This window comes from Rhinopithecus roxellana, chromosome 9 (assembly GCF_007565055.1).
Source record: "Rhinopithecus roxellana isolate Shanxi Qingling chromosome 9, ASM756505v1, whole genome shotgun sequence".
Taxonomy (NCBI): Eukaryota; Metazoa; Chordata; class Mammalia; order Primates; family Cercopithecidae; genus Rhinopithecus; species Rhinopithecus roxellana.
Window position 1 is genome coordinate 124,985,839 of NC_044557.1, and position 26,368 is coordinate 125,012,206.

General features: G+C 42.9%; 1 protein-coding gene across 1 annotated transcript in view; it reads left to right on the top strand.

Moving 5' to 3' along the window:
- Positions 1 to 53: 53 nt before the first annotated feature.
- The window catches only part of PINX1 (PIN2 (TERF1) interacting telomerase inhibitor 1), a 75,062-nt gene continuing 48,747 nt past the window's right edge, over positions 54 to 26,368 (top strand). The window contains exons 1-6 of the mRNA XM_010376648.1: positions 54 to 209; positions 5,139 to 5,248; positions 6,706 to 6,798; positions 7,936 to 8,014; positions 13,477 to 13,569; positions 19,595 to 19,671. Coding sequence (XP_010374950.1) covers positions 191 to 209; positions 5,139 to 5,248; positions 6,706 to 6,798; positions 7,936 to 8,014; positions 13,477 to 13,569; positions 19,595 to 19,671 — 471 coding nt within the window. The 5' untranslated portion in view covers positions 54 to 190. The remainder of the gene's footprint in view (positions 210 to 5,138; positions 5,249 to 6,705; positions 6,799 to 7,935; positions 8,015 to 13,476; positions 13,570 to 19,594; positions 19,672 to 26,368) is intronic.

Sequence of the window (26,368 nt, forward strand, 5' to 3'; positions counted from 1 at the left end):
TGCTCCGCCCTATCACCGCCGCGTGCTCGAGGAGCGAGTCGCGCGCTACTGACGTCACCAGCACGCGCCCCGTCCGCAGCAGTCAGCCTGCGAGGGAGTTACGCTCGTCCGGATTCTCCTGGAGTCTCCTGCCCGCCCAGTGGCCGCAGTCACCCAGGTCCAGAGGCCGCGGTATCACAGGCTCTCCGACATGTCTATGCTGGCTGAGCGTGAGTGTCGGAAGCAGAGCCCCGACCCGGGCGCGTCGGTGAAGATGCCGGGTGACCCGCACGGCAGTCCCGAGTGACTGGGAGCGTGGGTTCCAGGCGCGCCTGGCGCATGGGGTCGGGGGACCGGGGAGCCGAGCCTGGCTCTGCTTGTCCTGCTCGCGGCAGAGCTCTCCGAAAGTTGGCCGCGGGTCTGGTAGTGAGAAAGACCGCGAGTGTCTCCCGGAGACGCCTTCGTCACAGTCACCCTGGGGCGCGCGCGAAGTGGGTCAGAACACCGGGTCCCGGGACTGGCCCCGCCGCCGCCCTTTGTGGGGACCCGGACTGGTTGCTTCACTGCCCCCGGACCTCAGCTTCCGCAGGTTAAAAAGAGAAGGTTGAGCAGAAGGATCACTTCAAACTGTAATCACATTGACCGAGAAAAAGAAAAGCAAAGGAGTTAGAAGTCTCAAATATGGGACGTCAGCCACTTAGCGGGGGAGTGCAGGCCTAATGCGTAATTCTAAATGAGGTCGGCGTTTTTGATCTTGTTGGCCGCAGCGCCCGGTCCTGCCTGTTCACCTTTGACGTTTACCTTCACTTTGTGGAGCCGGTGAAAGCCCTGTCTCTGGAGAGGCTGCTGCACCTCTGAATTGTGCCTGCAGCTGAGGTCGCTTGCCACCAGATGGCAGTCGTGCTTTGATCTTGAAAAGCGGGTCCTGCTTGTGAGTTGTATCGGGAGCAATGAACAGAAACAGCTTATTTAACAGATCAACCAGACCAGCACAGGGATTTTGTGAAATAAATGCTGTTAGCACTCTTTTTTTTCTAAGAGGACGGAGGACTAGGAGCACAAAACAAAATGGGTCAGTCACCATCCCGGTTTTACAGGGGCAGAAATTGACGTTCAAAGGAAAATAATTTGCCCCTAGTCATTGAGCTAGAAAATGGCAAAATTGATCCAGCTATCTCTGTATCTTTATATTCTTGCCAGTAAGACCAGCGGAGACCCATAGAAATGAGTATGTTTTAGACTGAACCCGTGGGTTCTATTTTTTCACCGGTAAAAAATGAGGAGTCAGGATTAGAGCCTAGATAGCTAAGATCTCTTCTGGTTTTCGTATTTGATGTTTGCTCAATTCGGCATGCACTTGGCGACTCTGGCCCTAATTCTGCTGTTCATTTATGTCTGTTCCTTTGATTGGTGTTTGTGAGGCCACTAAAATCTTCTCTTACTATCTTTATCTCCAGGTGGCCTTAAATCAATGCGATGGTGAACATGAACATAGTTGGAAAAATCTGAAGTAGAGAGGTGTAAAATGCTATTTGTAGACATCCATAATTCAGATTGCATGATTTCAAGAGAGTGTTTTCAGTTCTCCTTTCCCAACGTTATTCCAAATTGTCAAATCCTTGTCATAATATGTAACGTTCTGTGTTTTTTTTTTTTTCATAATTTGCCAAATGGGTATAGCATCTTCTGTAATTAGATATTTAGAATTGGTGTTGTTAAGAAGAAAAACCTTAGACAAATTAAACAGTTTGAGCAAAAAATGATTCAAGAACTAGGCAACCTTCAGAACTAGAACAGGTTATAAGAACTCCAAGCCTATGCTGTCAGGCAGTATTTATGGACAGTAAATGGAAGTGAGGTACAGAGACAACTTGGTTAGGGTTACTGCTCTGATTTGCCTTATTTGAATCAGCTGGCTGCCTGTGATTGCTGCTCAGCTGCTGTAAAGGATTGAGACTCAGTTATATGTTGAAAGAGTATACTCCTACGATAGGCTTTCGCTTCGCTTAAATTCTAACATAGGTTGTAGTTCCTTATGAAAGGACTCAAGTCCGGAGGCCTCCTCAGGCCAAATTTAATTTAGTGTAACAATTCGCTCCTTCTGATCAACCTCTGAATTTTGAGAGATTGTTTAAAACTTCTGCTCCTGGCTCTTGGAACTCAACACGCCCTTTAGAGTAAGTGGGATCCTAGCATAAGTCATGTGGTATTGAGCTGTTGTGTGGATGGTTTTTATTGGATTTGCCCAAAAGTATCCTGACAGATCCATTTACAGTTAGATCTCCACATAGGAGTACCTGCTAGAGGATGGTTAAATACATCCCAGATAGTGATTCTGCAGATTCAGGGCATTCTACCTGAAGTCCAGCGCCATGCTGTAAACGCTGCTATTCCAGATCATGTCAAGGGTCCTCAAGATCATCCCGAGATTCAGCGGGATGTGTTGGGGGATTCAGTCACAGGACTCAGCATGTAGTCGCACTCACTGCTAAGATTATTACAGCAAAAGGATGCAGAACAAAGCCGACAGAAGGAAAAGATGCATGGGACAAAGTCCAGAGTAAGGCAGGCATCAAGCTTCCAGAGCCTTCCCCCAGGGAGTCACACATGACACGCTTAATTCCTCCAGTAGTGAGTTCTGACAGCAAATGTGGAATGTTGCCCACCAGGGAAGCTAGTGAGAGACTCAGTGCCAGGGATTTCCTGGGGGCTGGTCACATAGACACCCTCTACCTGGCACATACCAAAATTCCAGGCTCCCAGAAGGAAAGCAGGCATTCAGCATAAACCATATCATTTGTATAAACAGGAACAATGAGCCACTCTTATCAGTTCTGCGAATGGTGGGAACCCTTGGGTTCCCTGTTATAAACAGGCCTTTCAAAGGATAGCAGTCAGGCCTGCTGTGTTAGTGAACAAAGCTGAGATCTGAGCACAGAACAGACTGTGGCATGAGAATGACAAAGGACTTGTAAAAGGTGAGCCAATTGGAAGAGCTCAGAGGCAGTGTTTTCCTTACCATGATTTTCCACACCTGGAAACTTGCGTGGCATTAGAGCCAGGAAATGTTCCAGGGAAGCAAGGTTCTGGTCAAGTAAGTCTGGGAAGCATGGTAGGCCTGCTCTGGCCTCCCCTAAGAGGATCTGCACATTTGCATAGTAAAGTTTCCAGGAGATTCTTCAGTATTTTGTTTAACCCAGTGTTACTCATTTTCAATGGGAAACTGCCCCCCCCTCCCTTTTAACATCCTTAGTTGGAAACACTGGTGTGATCCCATTGATTGAAGCTAACTGCCATTTCCCGGGGGGAGAGGAACTGACCTCGAATAGCTAATTTCTCGTGTAGGCATTATCGTTTGTTTTATATAAGTATGTAACATGAAGCGTGTGCAGTTCTTATTGCAGAGTGTGAGCTTATTCTCAAAACTGTCTCCTTCATACAAACCCTAGTCAAAGAACCCTGGCAAGCACTGCGTAGACACATGAACTCTGACACCCTGATGCCAGCTTGCATATAGAATACTGGCTAACAGGCTTCTCTCTGGTGTGTTGTTCATTAGCAGACGCAGTGTTATGCTGAGTATTTGCCAAGATAAGTGAAGTGGTAACTTAGATGGAACATTTTTGGGTCACCTTTTTTTTTTCTGCAAAACACTACAAATTCGAGCCCAGCTTGTTTTGCTTTGTTAGGTGGCCTTTTTTCTGCCTGTGTATTTGTAAAGGGTTTCCTATTTTTGCTGGAGGGTGCATAGTTATGGGCCTCTATTGATTTTATGTGTGGCACAGTGAGCCCCTTTGCCAGGGGGTTGTGTTATTTTTTAATTATGTGATGAGATGGGCAAGGTAGGAGGGGTTGTGTTGATGGTGAGACAATGTGCTTATATTGATGTGGCAGATAAATGGTAATGACACCTCCAAATTTCTCATTTGGCCACAGTCTACTTTTGGGTTTCATATTCTTGTTCTTTGAACCTTTGGAGTTCTTTATTTTTGCCATAATTTTCCTTAAAACTACAGTGATAAACTTGAGTTCATAATGATCAGTAATTTATATGCATTAACAAAAGTTGCTTTGATGAGATTCAAAGCAGCTCCCTTAATTCGGTTATACTCCGTCCTTCCTTTTTCCTCTCCCTCTTCTTTCCTCCTTTCTTCCCTCTTCCCATTCTTCATGTTTACTCATTTATTCCATTCACATATTTATCGAGTGCCTGCTGTGGGCACAGTGATTTTTTTATTTCTTACAATGAAGCCTCAGAAAAAAGACATGAATATGAGCCCAAAGGACATGATGGTCTAATGGGAAACCCGAAAGGTGGATGTAAATAGCTCTAATACAGTGGATGTTAAGAAACAGGTAAGTGATTCTAGAAGTTCAAAGGGGAGTCAGAGGGCTTCAGGGCATCTCTGTGAGAGGGATAGAGTTGTTATTTTCTGTAGGTCACATGTGTGGCGGGTACAGTTACCTCTCCCCAAGAGTGTAATGACTATTCTGTGTTGTGGGTTAAGAACATAAGCTTTGAAGTCAGTAGGACCAAGGTTGGTTTAAAGGGTCTGGGTTTTGCTTGGGGATGTTGGGCAGATTTCTTTCTCTAAGCCTCAGATTTTCATATCTGCCAGCGACGATGGTACGATCCACCCTCGTTGGGTTACTGTGAATCTTTATTATGTACAGCGTTTGGAGCAAGTCTCAGGTTGAACAATTGGCATTTATTATTTTAAGTGCATCCTTGGTATTGCATATCATTTTCTATGTAGTAACGCATGGCAGTGGAAGCTGTAACTGCTGCCGCTCCCACTGCTGATGGTGATGAGGACGCTGGTGTCCACAGGTGCTTTCAGTTGTGCTGATGGTGGAGTATGGAAGGCGCAGCTCCAGTGTATTGAGTATTTGCTTTGCCACATTATGAGGGAATATTTCAATTTTGATCTTAAGAGGTCAACTTATATGTCTAGAATGTACATTTATTAGGGAAACCAGGATAAATGATCCAGTCTGTTAACATTCTATTGAGGGTTGAATTAATTTCTGTATTGTAATGTATGTCATATTTTACAAACATACGTAAAATACACAAAGTTATGCATGTGTATGTTTGTGTGGTATTTTCCAGGTCTGAAAGGTAGTGCATTGCTGATGAGATGCTTTTTCATTTCTAGGTCGGCGGAAGCAGAAGTGGGCTGTGGATCCTCAGAACACTGCCTGGAGTAATGACGATTCCAAGTTTGGCCAGAGGATGCTAGAGAAGATGGGGTGGTCTAAAGGAAAGGTATTTTGGAGAAAAGCAGAAAAAAATCTGAGCTATGAAAAGAGATTCGAAATTAGGGGAAAACTTCCTTCTTAGGAGACTGGAAGAAACTTATGCTTTGGATCAGTAAGTGATTTGATCCAAAATCAAAAATTGTTGTGACCTTATGATGATAAGTTAGGATTGAACATAAGTGTCAACTGTCTATCATTTAAGCTGCCATGCTTAGCATCTTTTGTAGATTGTGCAACTAGGGCTACATGCTTTTTTCCCTTTCCATTTGTTTGTGACTCCAGTAGAGCTTCTGCTGATATCTCTATACTTCAATGGTTCTTGTTGAGGTTATTAGTGATCTTTAAGTGCCAATCCAGTGGCGCCTTGTTTTGTTCTCATATTATTTCAGTCCTCAGTGGTGCTGGATGTAATTGACTCCTCTCCTTGAAATACTTCTGTCTCGGCCTCCAGAGTGCTGTTGTCTCTTCTGTTCTTCCTTTTAACCTCACTTGCCACTCCTAAATTCATTGCTGTCTGTTCTTTCTGTAGACTTTTGATTATTAGAGCTCCTTGAGGCTCAACCTCAGGCCCTTTTTTGCACTCTGCTCCGGTGATCTCGTTCATTCCCTTGCAACACTTTGGATTAGCTAAAGTCTGGGAACTGTCATTTTTCTGTATCTAGTCCAGTTCTGTCCTCTGAGCTCTAGATTTGTAAATTCAGTAGCCTACTTGATATTTCCACTTGAGTAAGCATCTCAAGGGTATCATTTCTATTATAAAACTCTTGATTCCCCCAAATATATTTTTCCCACGTTTTCCCCATTTTTCATACGTGGTACCATCTGCCACTTACACAAGCCAGAAACCTGAGAGTCATGCTTGGTGCCTCCACCCTCTCACCTCCTGCACCCCCAGTCATCAGTTCTTCTCCATGTAGGGCAGTGTTCTGCTTCAGCCACTGCCATCAGTTGCACTCATTGACTCGTTAGACTCTCAGCTGCCTCCCTTCCTCCCTCCTTTTTCTCTTCTGGCCATTTGCTATACAGCAGCCAAAATGATGTTTTAAAATATGGAAATTAGATCATGTCATTCTTAAAAGACTAGTGGTTTTCCATTGTATTTAAAATAAAATCCAAATTCCTCCCATAGGTTATGTGAGATCTAGCCCCTCGTCATCCTATTTCCTTCATTCCTTCGTTTGCGGAAGCCACCCGGGTGCCTCTGAGGTTTCCCAGTACACTGAGTTTTTCCCACCCAGGGTCTTTGCACTTGATCTTCCCTTACCTGGAAAATCTTACAGATAAGTGCTGATTGATACAGAGGACTTAGAGTCCTCCCCCGTGTTGTTTTGTGAAAGTATTTAATGGAGAGAATCATCAGTTCAGAACACCTGCCATGGGCATCTGTTAGTTTTGTAGCAGTGCTCTGCTTCTGAGTGTCAGTGAGAGGCATGTTCTAACTCTCTTTGTGTTTAATCTCCACAGGGTTTAGGGGCTCAGGAGCAAGGAGCTACAGATCATATTAAAGTTCAAGTGAAAAATAACCACCTGGGACTCGGAGCTACCATCAATCATGAAGTGAGCAGCAGTGTGCCTCCTGGGTGTCTTTGCATAATTGACTTTAGTCTTATAAATCTACAAATTTTAGTCCAGTCAGTTGATTGATTCATCTGTTTCTGACTGTTGGTGCAGCATTTCATTTTATTCACATTTCCTCTTGAACACTGACACTTTGAATGAGTGGCACTGTAACTCGAAGTCCGTGGCCTACCGTGCTTTTCATTTTTAGTATCATTGTTCCCTTTTGCAAAGTATCTAAACTGGAAGTTTTCTTCCTCAGTTTTTGCAGCCAACAGAATCTGGTAGGAAATCTGGGGAATTACTTTAGGTAAATTGAATTACTTTGGTTAGTTCAGTATCTCTGAGTAGTGGATTGGCAGAGCTAAAATTTTTAGCCACTAAAGAAAGAGTTTATATAAGGTTGATTTCAAATGTAGTTGTTGAGGGAGAGATAACACAGATATACTTATTTTCTTAGAAGAAGTATTGCCCAGTAAACCTATTCCGTATTGCTTTACCTTAAGTATTCTTAAAAATGCGTAAGAATGTGATTAGGCAGATTCCTACATTGAAACCCTGCTTCCCACTGGTTTGGGAGATCTTCATTCTCTTATAAAATAATGAACTTATTAGGTAACCACCTTACAAATGGATGCTCATTGATTCAGGGGACTTGAGGTCCTTCGTCCTCCCCTTCCTCAAGAGTTTTGTAAAATTGGAGTTGATGCAAGTAATTAGAATATTTTAATTTCTACTGAGCAAAGAAGAGCATTTCTGTGTCTCTCATGGTTCTTGTCCTTTGAACGATGGAATTTCCCCTAGTGAGAAAAAACAGTAATTTCATTGTGTTTTACTTCAACATTTAGCACACAGGTTGCCTGTTGATTCTTTACTATAGATTGACTTGATTGATAGTCATTCACTTTTGAAATCAGGCCTTAAGCTTCCAGGAAGCCGCTTTTTAATACTGACCTGGATAAAGAGCATTTTAACTTTATATTATTTCTTGAATCCACTTAAATTTATCAAATAACATTTTGGTAAAACATTTAAAATTTCTTAACCACTGGATTTCCTTGATTCTAAAATATATCATCTCAGTCAGTGTAAGTAAACTACAGGCTTACCTCTCATTCATTTCTTTGATATTTTCAGGACAACTGGATTGCCCATCAGGATGATTTTAACCAGCTTCTGGCTGAACTGAACACTTGCCATGGGCAGGAAACCGCAGGTAGGGAAATTGGATGACATAAGCTGTCAGTGAAAATATGTTTATCTACTTTTTGTTTTTTGCTTTTATTATTTTTAATGGATACAATTCTATATATTTATTGAGTACAGTGTGGTACATCAATACCTGTGCACAATTTGTAATGTACACATGTGTTGTGTTCATCAGCACAATTAGCATACACATCACCTCAGACATTTATTATTTCTTTGTGTTGGGATCATTTGAAATCTATTCTTCTAGCTATTTGAAAATATACAATAAAATATTATTTACTATAGTCACCCTACAGTGCTATATATAGAACACTAGAGCTTTTTCCTCTTATCTAGTGGGACTTTTATATCCATTAGCCAATCTTTAGCTATTCCCACCTAGCTATTCTCCTTACCTAGCTCTAATAACCACTATTCTGCTATCTACTTTAATGAGCTCAACTCTTTTAGCTTTTCCATGTGAATGAGAATGTGCGATATTTATCTTTGCCTGGCTTATTTCACTTGGTGTCCTCCAAGCTCACCCATGTTGCCTCAAATGGAAAACGCTCATTCTTTCGTAAGGGTAAATAGTATTCCATGGTGTGTATGCACCACATGTTGTTTCCCCGTTCTTGTGTTGGTGGACACTTATTTTTATTCCATATCTTGGCTGTTGTGAATAGTGCTACACTGAACGTGGGTTTGCCAGCACCTCTGCAACATGCTGATTTCCTTTCCTTTGGGTAATGCGCAGGAGTGGATTGTTGGATCATATAGTAGTTCTATTTTTAACTTTTTGAGGAGCTGCCATACAGTTTTCTATAGTGACTACATCAATAGTGCATAAGATTTCCAATTTCTCCATATCCTTGCCAATACTTATCTTTCATATTTTTGATAGTAGCCATCCTAATGGGTGTGAGATGATGTCTCGCTGTGATTTGGATTTCCATTTCCCTAATGACTGATATTAAGCATCTTTTCATCTGCTTATTGGCCATTTTTATATCTTCTTTGAAGAAATGTCTATTTAAGTACTTTGCCCATTTTTAATTGGATTTTGTTGTAATCTGCAAGCATTTTTATAAACATTCTAGTTTATAAACAATCTATTTCTTGTGTATCATGTGTGAATAATCAAAAGATATGTGATAGATTGAAAGAGAATTTTGTGGAGTGAAATAATGAATTAGACTTGAGTTCAGTAAGTATTTATTGAACTGTGTGCTCGGTACCAGTTTAGGTGTGAGGATCTGCAGGGGTATCAGGCACAGTCCTGCTTGGATGTGCCTAGCAGAATATACTGGCAATTACCTGGTAAAAATCACAGCACACATCTAAGCATAGAAGGGTTACTGCAGTGCTGTGTGGGAAGTGGGCCCAAAAGCATGAAGGGAAAGGTGCTTCGTTGGCACTTTTTCTAAGCAGATTGAACTTTTTGTTGGAATGTATAACTTGGACAGTTTTCCTTAGCCATAGGATCATGATTTTGAAATATCCTAACAGTTCTGTGTGTGGTCCTAATATGAAGGACAATAATTTATTAGCAGAAGAAAAAGATAAGGAAAATGTTTCCTGAAAATACTGAGTGACTCATATTAGGAAATGCGGGATCTATGAAGTAGTCAAGTTCAAGGACGCTATTCCTTACTAATTATACACAGAAAACATCTTGATATTTATGATCACACTTGAACTCAGTAGAAATACAGATAAGAATGTAAGCTTGGCTGGGCACGGTGTAATCCCAGCACTTTGGGGGGCTGAGGCAGGCAGATCACCTGAGGTCAGGCGTTCGAGACCAGCGTGACCAACATGGAGAAACCCCGTCTCTACTAAAAATACAAAATTAGCCGGGTGTGGTGGTGCGTGCCTGTAGTCCCAGCTGCTTGGAGGCTGAGGCAGGAGAATTGCTTGAACCCGGGAGGCAGAGGTTGCGGTGAGGTGAGATCGCACCATTGCACTCTAGCCTGGGCAACAAGAGTGAAACTCCATCTTAAAAAAAAAACAAAAAAAAAGAATGTAAGCCTGACCATATAAGACTTGGAGATTAAATAGGGTGTAGTGGTTTAGAGACCAACACCAGAGTCAGACTGCCTGGATTTTAATCCTGGTCTGACTCTTCATTTGCGTGGCCTTGGGTAAACTGCTGAACATGGCTGTACTTCGATTTCCTCTTTGGTCAAATGGAAGCAGTAGTATCATCGTTGGAAGGTTGTTGTGAGGACTAAATGTGTTATAACATCTGGGGAAAGCAAGGAGAGATACTCAGCACTGTAAGCCTCCTGATAGTGTGGCTGGTAAGTCTAGAGCCATAAACCACGATTACGGCTAGAAAATTTACTTTACTCTGAAGGATTTCGATAAGGAATCTAGGGTTTTATTTTCTCTCTCTCTCTTTTTTTTTTTTTTTTTTGTTTTTTTCTTTGAGATGGGGTCTCGCTTTGTGGCTCAGGCTGGAGTGCAGTGGCACAATCTTGGCTCACTGCAACCTCCGCCTCCCAGGTTCAGGCGATTCTCCTGATTCTCCTGCCTCAGCCTCCTGAGTAACTGGGATTACAGGCATATGCCACCACTCCTGGCTAATTTTTGTATTTTTAGTAGAGACGGGGGTTTCACCATGTTGGTCAGGCTGGTCTCAAACTCCTGACCTCGTGATCCACCCACCTCGGCCTCTCAAGGTGCTGGGATTACAGGTGTGAGCCACTGTACCTGCCCTCATGATTAGTAGTTTACAGTTAGTAAAATTAGCAGATCTGTTAAAAATTTTAATGAATGCTTATTAAACACATCTCTTTAGCAGTGTATCTCCTGACGAGCTGGGTTGGCGTAGGGGTGTGGGGGCTAGGCAAGCTGCTTTGATTGCTGCTTTGACACCAGTATTTTCGCTTGTCCCTCACTGATCCCAGTAAGAGGAAAGTTGTGCCTTTCCTTTGTAAAGTGGGAGGGGGCACCTGGGAAAGGACGGCGAGATTGGCGCATAACTCAGACTCCGAGCAGTTTCAGGCACGAGTGCACGTGAACAAATAGATAGAAAGTGATTCCTCAAGGTCTGGCGGTGCTCACGCATCCTTCTTGATACCTGCATACTAAGAAGGTAGAGACGCTCCCCGGGTCATTCTTCTGTCCTCTCAAGGCTGAGAGCTGCTCTGTGAGGGCACAGTGTGGTGGTTCAGGATGTGGCCTCTCAGTCATGTCTTTCTGGGCATCGGTCCCATCGCGGTGGTTTCCTGGGTGTGCGTTATCAGTGTCGTCCTCTGTGGTGAATTCAGGCATCACAGCAGCTCTCTTATGGAGTGGCTGTGGGAAGGAAATCCAAGAATTCATGGAAAGCCTCCAGTCCAGCGCCTAGTCCCTCATACACTTGCAGTTGGTAGGAGCCACTTTAAGCTGATAACTTCCTCTGTGATCTGTGATTGGAACATCAGCATTGAAAATGTTATGTGCCATATGAAGTACAAAAGGGAAGAATTTACTGGTAGGATGTCTTTGCAAAAAAAATCCAAGGTGTCCCTGGGAAGTGGCTGCAGAAGAGAATATTTCAGCTTGTGGAAATAATGAACCCTTGCTGGGCTTTGCCTCAAGTTTGGAACATCTGCCTTCACGTTCTTCCGAGCCTGCTGTATAGTTCCCATTTCACCTTTGAAATAAGTCACTCCTGGGAGGGACTTCAGTGCAGTCACATGCTGTTGAATGGACACGTGCTTGTTTCGCTCCAGTATTAGGGTGAGGGTTTCTTTTTTTCCAGCTTCTCTTATATCCTCTGAAGATGGTTGGTTTGTTGGATTTTTTTTCTTTTTCTTTTTCTTTTTTTTTTTTTTGAGACGGAGTGTCACTCTGTCACCCAGGCTGTAGTGCAGTGGTGCGATCTCGGCTCACTGCAACCTCTGCCTCCTGGGTTCATACCATTCTCCTGCCTCAGCCTCCTGAGTAGCTGGGACTACGGGCACCCGCCACCACGTCCAGCTAATTTTTTGTATTTTTAGTAGAGACAGGGTTTCACTGTGTTAGCCAGGATGGTCTCAATCTCCTGACCTCATGATCCGCCTGCCTCGGCCTCCCAAAGTGCTGGGGTTACAGGCGTGAGCCACCGCGCCCGGCCGCTTTTTTTTCCAGTTTCTCTAACCTCATAGCTGAATGTTCTTAAAGCTATAGGAAAATTTAGTCTCTCTTCTACCTGTGATCTGTTTCTGTGGCACTCTTCTATCTGAACTTGACAAGCAGATACAGGTAAGAGAATGCAGGTGGCTAGCTAATTTATAGTTGACTCTAACCCCAGATCAGCCTGCTCTGATAGTTCAGGCAAGGGACTACTTTCTGGCTCACATTTTCCTTTCTGTCAAAGGAGTTCCCATCGGATGTCTTCCTCAGTGGTGTGTTCCTGCTCCTTTTGCCTTGCCAGTGGTCCTCCCCGAAACCCTGAGGAGGTGGCTCGGAGCCAGTGCTGCTCCGTCACATGTCACCTAATCGTCATTTCTGATCTGTATTTAGATGATCATTTAACCTGTCTTAACCTCTATTCACTTTTTTAAATAACTTTTTCTTTTGAAATAATTACAAGCTCGTAGGAATTCGCAAAATGATACAAAGAGTCCTGAACGTCTTTCCCCTGTTCTCTCAGGGTGGAGAGACATTATATTACTGTGGCTTTTCGAAACCAGGAAGTTGACACTTGGTGTTACTGTTAACTGCACCACAAACCTTATCCAGTTTTCATCATTCTTTTTGGCCTCCATTCATTTGCACATGGGTGTATGGTTCTGTGCAATTTTATCACAAGTGTAGATTCATGCAGCACCCACGACGGTGAAGATACAGGATTGGCCACCACGGCACAGCAACCTCATGCTTCATCTTTGTATTTGTACTCACTGTACCTTTATCCTTGTCCCCGAGAAACCATTCATCTGTCCTCTCTCTATATAGTTTTGTCATGTCGAGAATGTTCGGTAGATGGAGTCATATGAGGTGTTTTTCTAGATGGACCTCTTTGACTGAGCACAACACCCTGGAGTTCGTCCTGGCCGTTGCAGTGGCAGCGGCCGCCCCTCTTCACTGTGGAGTGGTATTCCACTGCAAGGATGGCCCAGGGGTTGCTCAGCTGTTCATGCATATTCACACGTTGAAGGACTTGGGGGTGATTTCGGTATTTTGCTGATGAATAAGGCTAATATGAACATTTGTGTCTAGGTTTTTGTGTGAACACAAGTTTTCATTTCTTCCTCAAGGATTTTCTAAATTTCTGGAGGGCAGCTTGGCCTGATCCGTAGTATGCAAATTAAGGAAATATTTCTAATCATTTGACCGGCAGAAAGAAAACAGAGATCCAGCAGAAGGGTGCTATTGTAGAGCAAATAAATGAAAGAGTTCAATCATAAATGATATCGTTCCTAAAATTTTCTTTAAAGACTATCCACTGTTAGGAGAATAAATGAGATTGCATTACAAAGACTTTAATGTATTTTTTTTCATCTTTTTTTTAAGATTCCTCAGACAAGAAGGAAAAGAAATCTTTTAGCCTTGAGGAAAAGTCCAAAATCTCCAAAAACCGTGTTCACTATATGAAATTCACAAAAGGTAAGATTAAGCATTTCTTTACTTGTTGAAATCTGTGTATTTGTCCTGAGTGGTTTGAAGCATTTTAGCTCTTGGTCAACAGTGACTTCATGCTTTATGGACAGCCTGACTGAATTGCTCTGAAACGGTGCTGGAGTCTTCGCATTGACTGTGGTGTGCCTGAGGATCTTGTTAGAATTCAGATCTGAGAGATCTGAGATGGGATCCAGGTTAGGCTTTAGACTGGGAACAAGTCCTGTGGCTGAGCTAAAAAATGGAATCAGCTTATATTTAGAGGAAAAAGGGACTTTATGTAGCTAGGTCAGAAAATAATTTTTATTTCTTGCCCAACATTTTTAGCTGCATTTGTTTTTTCACAGCTGAGTGTTGGTGTTAGATAGCTCTTAATACGCCACGTTAGAGAATTATGCTCTATGTTGAGACCTCCAGTGTGATAAAGCACACTCCCTGGTTGACCCTTTCTTCCACGTAATTTATCCATTTCACAGCGTAGGCATGCCGGCTGTCCTCTTCAGCCGCTAGGTGGCGGTCTTGCATTGGAAAGAAACAATTTAACTTACTAGCATCAACTCTCCAGTTGTTTGCCTGTAGAACAGTACCATGAATTAGAAACCTGCTTATTACATAGTATAGCTAAGAAGCGTGATGATGATGCTGATACTGTCATATCTAGTCTCTACTGATGGTTCTTCCCTGGGAGGTTGGATGTGTTTTACCTCGATAGGCCAGGAAAAGCACATCTCTTTGCTTTGGTCTTCTATGAATGTCATGCATATCAGGGCATTGCTGGGAAGCTCTTAACTTGTAGAACCAGCCTGGATAGCAGTGGGAGCTGGAATTCCCACTACTTTGAAGTATTGATGATGTTTTTCATTTGGGGCCAGGAGCCCAAATGTAAGGACTGGGTTTGGTTGAGGTGAGAGGCCGTGGCAGAGCTGAGTGGATCGGGGCTTGTGTGCAGGGAGAGGCTGAGCCTCCCTTCTCTCGTCAGCAGCCGTGGTTCTTCTGCTTCCTCCTTTCTTTCTCTCACGCGGAACTTTCTTGGCTGTCGCCTGCATCCCTTCTGACTGGGGTTCTTCTCCACCCCAGCCTGCTGTGGATCAGAATATAGGCTTCGTTGGCCCTCAGTCCTTTTGAGGAGAGGGGAAATGCTCACTTCATACTCAATCCCTGAAACAGCACTTCTGTTTTCATTAGACTGTAGAAAAAACACGATCACAGAAGGTGCTGTTGCAGAGCAAATTAATAAAACTCAGTGAGCTGTAACTTTCGGATGGTGTGGCAGCATTTTACGCTTTCACTTTTACAGGTAGAATCTTCTGATTTTCCTTTGGTGCCAGACTGCATGCATGATTTCATCTGAAGCATTTGCTGAGGCTGGGATAAGCCTCTGTAATCTGCTTTAATCTAATGGATGCCGGGAGCATCTGCTTTCTATTTCTAGTTAAGCCACTCCTTTGCTGGGTGACCCTGTCAGACTGCTGGGTGACTTGTGCCTTCATTTTCTGTCTTCCAGCGAGGGTTCTGTATCTATTAGCCTTGCCTAGGAAGAAGGGGGAGTCAGTATGCAGAACAGAAAGAGTCCCGGATCTATTGTCAGATTGCAGAGAGTAGCTGGAGTGGAGACAGGAAGGACATGCAGACTGGGCCTATGTAGGAAAGAGAGAAGGAAGCAAAAGTCCAGGGAGTGAAGAAAAGAATGGTTTACCATCTAGCTTTTTAGTCCTCGGTGCAAGCTTATTTTAAAGTTTCCTCTAGGGTACACTATCTTAGATCACAGAAAATCTGACTCTGGCCATTACTCGCTCAGACAAGTCACCTACCCATTTCCCTTCAGACTCAGTTTCCTCTTTTGTAAAATGTGGATACATTTGTAAGTGGCTATTAAGTTCTAAGGTAGGTTCTGTTTTATGATTTATAAGCAGTGACCCATTTATGGAACTGTTGCTTTTTCAGCATTATAGCTCATAAAGATTTTAACCAGTGGGCATGCTCATCATGACAGTAACTCATTCACTTCGTTGATGAGGATGATTCATACTGTCACTCATGTATGGTCCAGGAAATCAAACAGGAAGATGGAATTTTACATAGTTTGGTAAGAGCTACTGCCTAAATATCGGCTATATCATTATTTTTATTTTTATTTTTATTTTTATTTTTATTTTTATTTTGAGACAGGATCTCACTCTGTTGCCCAGGCTGGAGCACAGAGGCACAATCTCAGCTCACTACAGACTTGACCTTCTGGGCTCAAGTGATCCTCCTGCCTTAGCCTCCTAAAGTGATGGGACTACAGGTGGGAGCCACTGCACCTGGCTGGTTATATCTTTTTAGTTCTGATATATAATTATTCCTTTCCCTGGTCCTGAGTTTATCGTCTCACTTGAGCTAATTTATTGTATAATTTTAAAAGTCAGTTTTATCCATACTTATTTAAAAGCCCAACTCCAGCTTGGTTTGTGAGTTTTTTTTTTTTAATTCAAAAGATGTCTGCAGATAAAGGCTATATCTGCAGAGGGGAAAATGTCAATCAATACAAAGCCATTTTTGAGGTTTTCTGACTGGATGGTGAGACGTTGGCAGGAGAGCAGTGCTTCCTCCCCTCAGTTATGCAGTCGTTGGATGAAAGTTGCATAAACTGTAATTGTGCAGCTTTATCCTGGGAATCTTGCAGACTTCTTATTCCTGTGAGAGTCTGGGCTATTTTATGTGCTTCTTAAACAAGGAAATGACATGCCTAACACGTGTTCAGGTGCTCAGCTTCCTGGTCGGGAAATACAGAATTGGTATTCACAGCGCAGTCAGCCCTGCCCCTCAGTCGCACACCGGTGGTGAGGAGCATTCAGTTTCCTCTTCTGATTCTTTTGACATTTAAACAAATATCACGTACCACCTTGTAGGCTTTTTGAAAATTCTGACTCTTATTATTGCTTATTAGGGTCTGACCTGTGTCACCCACACTGACTCTTCCCACTTTCCTGGTTTACGGTGGCTTTTAGTGGAGTTACCCTTATCTTCTGCCCTCGGCTGACTGCCAGTTCTGTGTGTTTGCAATTAAAAAAAATAAAAATAAAAGTATTTCATTTTATTTGTCCTTCTTGACTGAATAATGAAAATGAATTTTCTAAACAATCGAAGCTACCTATATAAACCCTAAGTGTTTTTTATTTTAGCAAACATATTCCTTGCTCTTCGCTTCTTTACTCTCGGCAGCTCAACTCTGCTTTTCCACAGACTTGGTTTTTTGAGCCTCAATTCTAATACAGCTTGTTGGGTTATTGCTAAACTGTTTCCACGTCATCTTGATTCCTAAGTTCTCGTGTCTATAAAAGTTTTAGTTGCCTCCCATGTGGACATCTTGGTATTGTAAATGTGTCTGACTATAGCAGTAATTTTCCTCCCTTCCCAGTAGCTACTGTGACAGACTGGGAAACTGATAATCATGATTATTAGACAACAGCTAAAACGATCCTAAATAGAGCGTACTTCCATGAAAGCACCTGCTCATCCTTGCAGGAACTTGCAGTCTGACTCTCGGAGGCCTTTCTTACTGGTTCTGCAAATGTCATGCATTGAAGACTAATAGATGAACCAAATCCACATAGATCTGTTTCCTATTCAGTTTTCTTAATTGTCATTTTCTCTAAGTTAATCAACAGTATTTTGTATGATTTGACCATAATTCAGAATTGAAACAAATAAGCTTTTTAAATACTTTTTAAGTTTGTGGTATTTATTCAAAAGTGGCCATAATTTCCTAGTGTTTATAAGCTTTCCATCAGGACCATTAATTAGTAACAATCTCAAGATCACTTCCATCTTCACCTTTTTATCCACCTTTTATATTCCTTTCCACTGGTCTCTGACTCTTCTTTCTTCTCTGTGTTCTTGTTTTCCAGATCAAATCCAGAGCAAAGCCTGTAACAATCCTGGTTTCTACACTTACTTAAGTGAACTTTGCTAAAGGATAAACATTTCTGGTACAAGAATCCATCATCAAAACTTTAGACACAGGTGCACCTTCATTGGCGTAGCTTTTACTGTCTCTGCCAGCTTGGCAGTTCCCCTTTGACTTTCAGATCTGTTTTGAGTTTTGACTCTCTGTGTGTTTGTCTTTTGACATCGTAGTTTCGAATTGTGATCTCGCATGTGCCCTCTCTTTCTTAATCCCTCCAGCATTCCTTTTAGTCTAATGCCTGTAAAAGAGATCTTAATTTGCATTTTCTAGAGTGTCTGTATTCCAGAGGATAGGTTAGGGATAGATGGCCAGTACACATTTTGAATTAAGTGCAGCTGCCTTTTCTGAAGTATAAATTGTGCTTTGCATTGGAAAATGGGCTGTACTGGCAGTAAAGCTGTGAGGACATCTCTACACCTCCGATGAGTTTGTCCACCTCTTCCTGCTACAACTAGTTTTCTTCCCCACTTTCCCGGTTCATTTTCTGCACTATCTGTGATGTGCATTGTCTATTCTTAAGTAGGTTTTCCCTTGGGTCTTTTTGTGTAGGTCCTATTTAATCATAAATGAGAAGCAGGAGGGCTTAGTGTCAAGCTCAGGTAGGAAGGAGAGCAGCAGGCAGAGCCCAGGGAGCCTGCCCTCCTGGGAGGAACAGGTCATACCGCCTGGGCCACTTCATCTGGTACTGCTGCCTTGGAAACTGGTTTTGGCACCTGGTTTTGCATTAAATTGAAGGGTGTTTTGTTTTTTTAAGTTCACGGAGTCACTAAGCAATGTCATATTTAAGTGCCCCAGTGACAGTCAGTGAACTAGAACCTTCTGGGTCATGACATTACTTTGCCAAGTCAGTGTGCTACAGGAAACCAAGAAGACGAGTGAGTCTGTGACGGTGGAACTCGGCTTCCAGTGTGAAACTCACATTCCTGTGTCTGACCCAGAACCTCCCTTGCCCACAGCCTCAAGCCTTTACATGGAGTAGTTACGTTTTACAATGCATTTACCGTGCCTTTGACAAATGGGAATAGATTTGGCTGACTGCTCACAAAGGATTATCGGGTAGAAGTGGAAATTCCAAAGAAGTGAATTTTAAATTAGTTGGTTCGTGGGTTTGAAATTAAAGAGTTTAATGTTTTAAATAAGAACCATAGAGCCATTTAATTTCCTGCTCTCCCTATGTAGCCTTTTATTTAGACAATATAGCTAGAGCAGTAAAGAACATTTTAAGAAGAAAAATCTGAAACCCTGTCCCCCTTATACAGTATTTTTTATTTACATGTATTCTTTTAAAATGTTTGTTTGTTGAGTTAATTATTAAGCTCCCATATGTCAAATATGATACATTCTCATTCATGTGCATATGTGGAGTTGAAGCTATGTGTCTAGTAATATTTTTTAATCTGCATTTCATAATCTTTAAGTAGCTCATATCTCTGAAGCAAATGAGATCTATTTTTAAATGAGGAACCCAGAGACCCAGGAATTGCACCTTGAGGGCATAGCGGGAGTAGAGTGAGCTGTAGAATTTAGCTTTCCTTGCAGTCAGGATGCTCTGGGTTGTTTCTATAATTAAGTGGATGTCAAGAGTTCTGGTTCTAAAACATTTACTTGTTTTTAAAATTTAATTAATTTTGTTTACTAATGGAAGAGTTGTAATGAAACAGTGGGTAGAAATCCCAGCACTTTGGGAGGCCGAGACGGGCGGATCACAAGGTCAGCAGATCGAGACTGTCCTGGCTAACATGGTGAAACCCCGTCTCTACTAAAAAATGCAAGAAACTAGCTGGGCGAGGTGGCGGCGCCTGTAGTCCCAGCTACTCGGGAGGCTGAGGCAGGAGAATGGTGTGAACCCGGGAGGCGGAGCTTGCAGTGAGCTGAGATCCGGCCACTGCACCCCAGCCTGGGTGACAGAGAGAGACTCCGTCTTAAAAAAAAAAAAAAAAGAAAGTCAAAGTTGTTTCTTTCTTTCCCAAAAGCCATTTTCCTTTGAGGTGCCGTGTAACTCACGTCTCTGCTCCTTCTTTTAGGAAGAGCGGTCTCACTGAAAGCATCACATTGTTTTTCTAGGGAAGGATCTATCATCTCGGAGCAAAACAGATCTTGACTGCATTTTTGGGAAAAGACAGAGTAAGAAGACTCCTGAGGTATAAAGCCCAGTACAGCGTCTGTTCCACTTTAGTCCTGTCTGATTCTCACCTGTGTATGGGACTGTTTAGACTCTCGAGGTATAAAGCCCACAGTGTCTGTTCCGCTTTAGTCCTGTCTGGTTTTCACCTGTGTATGGGACTGTTTAGACTCCCGAGGTATAAAGCCCAGTACAGCGTCTGTTCCGCTTTAGTACTGTCTGATTTTCACCTGTGTATGGGACTGTTTCTATCTAGGACTAGTACTTTTCCGACAAAGTTTCCAAAACACTTCGGAGGCTTCATACACAGCCTAGATATGATCCTTTTACTAATATTACTGGGTAGATAATGTTTTATAAGGAATCTTAAAAAAAAGAATAAGTGTTCTCTGGTTTTTGGCTTTTGTTCTTTTGGTTTTGGTGTGAGAACTAGATTAAACTTGGGGAAGAATACCCATTGCTGTTATAATTGGAGGGGAAAATATCTCTTCCCATGGCCGAGGTGGGAGGGATTTTGTCCATTCTGCTCAAACTGTGTGACTGCCTTTGGAACGGAGGTGGGAGGAAGGATGTCACCTTCATTCTCTAGAACCAGCCTGTTCCATTCTAACAGCATGTGAGACAGCGCTAGATCAGCACCGTCTATAAGGGGGTTCGATGGGGTGTTTCCTCTATTCAATATTTTTGCTCTACAACTAGAAGAAAAGAATGGGGTGACTAAACTGCACCCTTAATGGAATGAAGTCCATAATTTATCATTCTAATTATTAAATTGGGCTGTATAATATTGCAAAGAATTTTTTGTGCTGTTTTTAAGTGTAAAAGACAGCCCTGGATATAATTTGAGATATATTAGGATTTTGAAATACAGATTTCTGAAGATAACAGGCTAAAAATACTTAGAACTGGTATTGTCTAAGAAAATCTGGAACATATGGTTGTGACCACTGTTACTCAGCTAACCTGGTATGTTGTACTGATGTTCTTTTATTGGTTCCTAGCCAGGGCCCTTGGTGACCATAGAGCAAAAAAGAAGACTTGGTTTATTAATTCCTGGCATTTTTCCGGACTGACAGAAATCTTTATTTCTAAGGTGGTAGATATTTGTTTCTTAATAGTAATAATTTTTAGAGAGTCTAGAATTACCAGTGGTTGGAAGTCTTGTTTGGTGATTCCCTGTGCAGATTGGGACTAAATTCCTGGGTACCTTAGCCCTTGTCTGCCGCTGTACTCTCGGCAGATGGAAGCAGCAGGCTGGGAAAGGATACCTGGCTTTGGTGCCTGCGTGGACTGTGCTGAGTCACGGTAGGCAGTGGTCACTAGGGAGGAGCTGCTCTGACATCAGGCCAGGCTGGCTGCTCCTTCAAAAGGGGCTGCTGGAAAGAGCCATGGTCAGACAGGCTGGCTTCTGGTTGCACCTCTGCCCTCAGTGCCCACCATGAGACCTGGACTAGGCCACTCTTCCTTGTTCACTGAGGACATGGCCTCTGGCTTATCCCAGCCTCCCCTCCAACCCCTCCTCCTTGACTCTCTCAGTCGCCTCCGTGTCCTCAGGAAGAACTGGAATTCCCGTCCCGCGCCTCTTGCACTCCATCTCCTTTGGTCTGCCCAACAGCTGCCCCGCCCCACGATCACAGCCTGAGCCTTTGCATCAACTCCACATCCCTCCCACACCTTGAGATAACCCCCATCTCCCCAGCCCCGTGGGGTGCACAGCGCCTTCTGCACTGGTGCTTCCACATCCCTGCACGCTGATCCTCTCTCTTCTCCCTGCCACCCACCCACCACCCCCAGCCTTTGCCCTCCCGGACACCTTCTTTGCAAATGTACAATTGAACAGATCAGGGAGGAATATTACTTGTCGGCTTTTGTAGAACTTCAAGAGAATTTATGTGGTTGGTGCAGAAAGCTGTTAGTTGTAAGAGATCAGAGGTTTCTGATCCTCTGGCAGATTTCTGTTTGAGAATTTATTTGTGTTGGGTGCCTTGAGATTTTCAGCACTATGTGGTGTTACTTGATTCTGGTGGCTAAGTCATGTTAAAGTGAGACACCCACCTGTGTTTGAGGAGCTTCAGAAGCAGTTCCCTAATGCTAGCCCCGGGAAAATCTCTTTTGGTCCAGTTGGTGTAGAGATGATCAACCTTGATGCAACATGGTGTTTTGTGCAAGATTTCCGTTAGTCACATCTTTCTCTCTCTTCCAGTTCAGTGTTTTCTTCCAGTGATGAATTTAGGTCCTACCTGTTGGTGAGGCAGTCTTCTACCAGGCCCTGCTCTCCGTCTGTAGCCATAGTTCTCAACAAGGTTGCCCTGGCATTGCCTAATGAGCTTTAAACAAACGCTAATGCCAGGGTCCTGCCCAAGACCGATTAAATTAAATCTTGGGTCAGGGCCCAGGTATCTGTATTACAAAAAGAGAAAAAAAAAAATTTTTTTTTCAATACCTCCCCAACTGTTCCAGCATTTATTCTGACGTTCGGTAAGGAGCGAGGGTTGAGAACCCGGGGAAAGCCTGCCATGCAGCTGTACTGAGAGCTTCTGGCTTTGGGGTCGTGAGTAACCCTGAGGACAGAGCTCCTCAAGTCCTGCCGTGTGCACAGGGCTTCCTTGTCAAACTGCAGATTCCAACTCAGGAAGCCTGGGTGGGGGCTGAGAGCCTGCACGTCCCCATCCAAGGAGCTCCCAGGTGACACTGTTGCTGGCCTGTGTGCCACACTGAGGAGGTCGGGCCTCGACAGTATTTTCCATTAGATGTGTGCCCACATGTGTGCAGAAAGCAGAATCTGTTTAAATGTTATCACATTTAAGACAAACAGAATATTCTTTCTATAAAGCAAAATGACCTTTAAATTTATCTTTGACATCCATGTGGATTTTCATATAAGTTTGCTTTTATTGAGTATACTGGTACCTTCCTTGAGTAGACTATTGCTAAGAAACCTTACCTTGTTAGTTACAACAGCCCTTATAGTCAAAGGCAGGAGGTCTTTGATCAGATCTGTTTGAAAATACAACCTCTTTCGGCTCCCATCCTCAGTGGGCGGGAATACTGCATGTTGTTGCTTTGCTTGACTGTCATAGCCGCGTCGGCCTGGATTTATATTTGGCATTGCAGAGGCCAAGGTGTTGCTGGAGGTCACCTACCTCCAGAGTCCTGGAAACCATGGCAGTGCGGGCCGTTAAGGCAGCAGTAGCTCTGTGGGTGCTCTGGTTAGGTGCTGACGCTGATCTGTCTTCAGCACCCCGAGTTCCAGAACCTTGGTGCTAACCACATTCTTGGCTTGGGTGACAGCATCACCCTTGCATTAAGCGAAGCCTACTGATTTTAATTTCTGTAGCTCCTGACTGCCATTGTAGAATTCCAATTTTATTAAGCACCTGTGTGCCAAATCCTCTGCTGGATTTTCTCATTTCATCCTCGCAGCAATCCTGTCATGTAGGCGTCAGCATCCCCTCTGTGGCAGTGAGGAAACGGAAACACAGAGAGAATTGTTAGAACACTCCAGAATGGCACACGTGGGCTTTAAATCTGTGTCCCTCCAATTTCAAAATCAGCCTTCTTTCTCCTGTACCGCAGTCCTGCCGAAGTTAATGAACTCTTTCACATTTAACAAAAAATCTACATTGAAGGGGGTTAGTTAGGCCTTAGCAGCTTTTGTTGAGCTTCATCAGAGACACCAGTGGTTGATGCTGTATCGTAACTTTGTGGGAAAATGATTGCTTGTTCCTATTTTGTAGAAAATAATGGTTTAAATTTCAAAACTTCTTTGTTATCTGTAGTCAGAGGTGAGCTGTTAGGGTTGAGAAGCATGTAACTAGGTGTCTGGACCAGCCTAGGGAACGACTTGACTTCCTTGTTGGGGCTGGAGGCTAAATTAAGAAAGAACTTGAGCATCTGGAGCATAGATGTTGTGTTGCTTGTGTATTTTTTCATCTCTCTATTGAACTGGATGATCTGAATATATTTATATCCAAGAAACATCTGCAGCCCTTGATTAATAGTCATGAGGGTTTTTTCCTTAACTTTTTATAGATTAACAGGATGTTGCAAAGATAGTAGAGGGGTTCCGTGTACCCTTCATCTGGTTTTCCCCAGTGCTTACATCTTACCTAACTGCAGTACAGGATGATGAAACCAGGAAATGGGCATTGGTACCATCTGCTCATATAGCTCTGTGCCCCTTTATCACATTTGTGGATTGTGTGACCATTATTATCTCAGTGAAGATCCTGAACTATTTCATTACCACCTGAACTAATAGTTCAGTGAAGATCCTGAACTATTTCATGCTAACCCCAATCATAGTTGCATACCCTTCCAGCACTGCCCGTGATCCTAGCAACCACTGCTGTCGACAGAATTGTCTGACTAGGAGTGGCATATCGTGTGTACAGACCACATGGTCTCTCAGTTTGACGCTGAGGCTGCTCAGATCTGCAGGGGTCACTACCCAGTGCTAAAGGCCAGTTGTTTCCGTGATCTGCTTCCTGCACTTAGCCAAGCTCAGTGTTATTTTCTGTTTTATAAGTCTTTAGAGAACTCCTTGTAGAGATCAAATCAGTTGACGTCTTTAAAGTTCACTCCAATTGATTAAATCATTACTTAGTAACTTCAGAGGTATGTTAAACTGTGAAGTGATATATAAGTACAAAGTGGTGTCGTGACAGTTTTGTCATCTGTAGCGTGCTGGTATTGGAGAGCTCATGGTGTTGGCAGTATCTCAAGGTAAACTCACTGTAGTGAGTTTGTGACCTCCTTTAAATTGCATGCAAAATATGTGGGGGCACACGGGCAGAGCTTTCATTGGATTTTTGAAGGTGTCCTTGGTCCAAAAAGAAGCGTTAAAATCTAAGACTATGCATTTAGAAATCTTCATTCCAAAAAAAAAATCACTTAAAATGTAAAATTCCTTTGTGAGCATAGTAGGAATGAACTTTGTTTGTGTAGTGGAACAAACTATGCCAAATGAAGAATGTGTTCTCTTAATTATTTTGAATATAATGTATAGAAATAAAAAGAAAATTACATCAAAACGAAACAACAACAATCCAAGCTAAATGCAAGATTTCTAGGACATGTTTATGAAACTTAAATCATGCTTTCTGTCCTCTCTCTGACGTTTTTGTGTCTAATGAAGAAACTGCTAGCTGGGCACAGTGGCTCACGCCTATAATCCCAACATTTTGGGAGGCCGAGACAGGAGGATTGCCTGAGCTCAGGAGTTTGAAATCAGCCTAGGCAATGTAGTGAGACACCGTCTCTACAAAAAAATTTTAAAAATTAGCCAGGCTCAGTTGCATCCACCTGTAGTCTCAGCTACTCAGGAGGCTGGAGATGGGAGGTTGCTGGAGTCTAGGAGATTGAGGCCACAGTGAGCTATGATCATGCCACTGCACTCCAGCCTGGGTGACAGAGCGAGACCCTGTCTCAAAAAAACAAAGAAAAAGAAGAAATTGCTTCACTGTGTTTTACATGTGGACTTTTTCATTTGTGGCGTACACTGGCCAGCGAACACCTTAGAGAGGATGTGTGTTCTTATTTCTAGGTCCCCAGCATGTGACTGGCTCCAGTCGTTGGCACATGGTAGGGATTCAGTCAGTTGAAGCCTTATCATTCATCTCTTTTTAAAAAATGGACTTTGTTACCATAAAAATCACCGTTTGTATAGCGTCATCATTGATATTTGAAATGTCTTTTCCTTTTGAAATGTTCTAATCAGTAAGTATTTCTTCTCTGAGAGTAGGACATATTCATAATCTACATTGCATGCCATGCACAATCTACTTGTGGGTTCTGGAGAAAGGATTATTGAATAAATCTTCGCTCACACCATTTTATGTTTTTAAAAATCAACCCAGTTTGCCAGAAACTGGCTTTCAGACCTTGCATTTCACTCTGGAATAGTTTTTCACAGCTCTGGCTGTTTTTCTTTGCTCAGAAGATAAAGCATTCCTATTGCTTGAAGGACTCTCCTCTGACTTTATTAGTGCTGAGTATTTCCTCCAGACACCGAAGTTGTCAGGAGGCGCTGTTTCCCCACTGAATCCGGCTATTCAGAGGTACTGGCTTCAACGGTGAAAGATCATCATGAACTGCCAATTGCTCAGAAAACTTCTCATAAACTGTTCTGTGTGGGGACGGCTGGTTGCACATTTCTAATTTCCAAGTTCTTCCTTTTCCCACCATCTTTGTTGTATATTGATTGGAAGATAATAACTCTGGTTTGGAGTGCACCTAAATTGGAGATGTGTGCACTTTCTATGGAGACAAAGAAATGATCGAAGATAATGAATTGAGATTCCCAGGGCCCCTTGAGACCTGCGGCAGTACTTGTGCTGGCCAGTGCCTGCCAGGGCCTGTGTACATAAGTGTGTGTCTTTTCTCACTTGGTTTGCAATTTGAAGTTGGAGACACTGAAAAACAAATTCCATCAGTTCCTATCTGGTTGAACTTCCTGCTACTCTTTTTTTTTTTTCCTCTCTCATTTTTTTCCCTCCCCCACCTTCCCAGTTTCCTTCCTCTCTCCAGCTTGTTTCCGGATTGAGCCTTATCACTAGAGAAAATACTCTGAAACCGGAGTGAGGATGGAGAATGTGTCACCAGCCTTCTCACTTCGTTTCTCTGTTTAGCATGCTTCTGGCATGGGCTCCTGGCAAAATAATTGTCCATTTCTTCACCTCTCTAGCCTGATTGAATTAGAACCCTCGTGAGAGTTA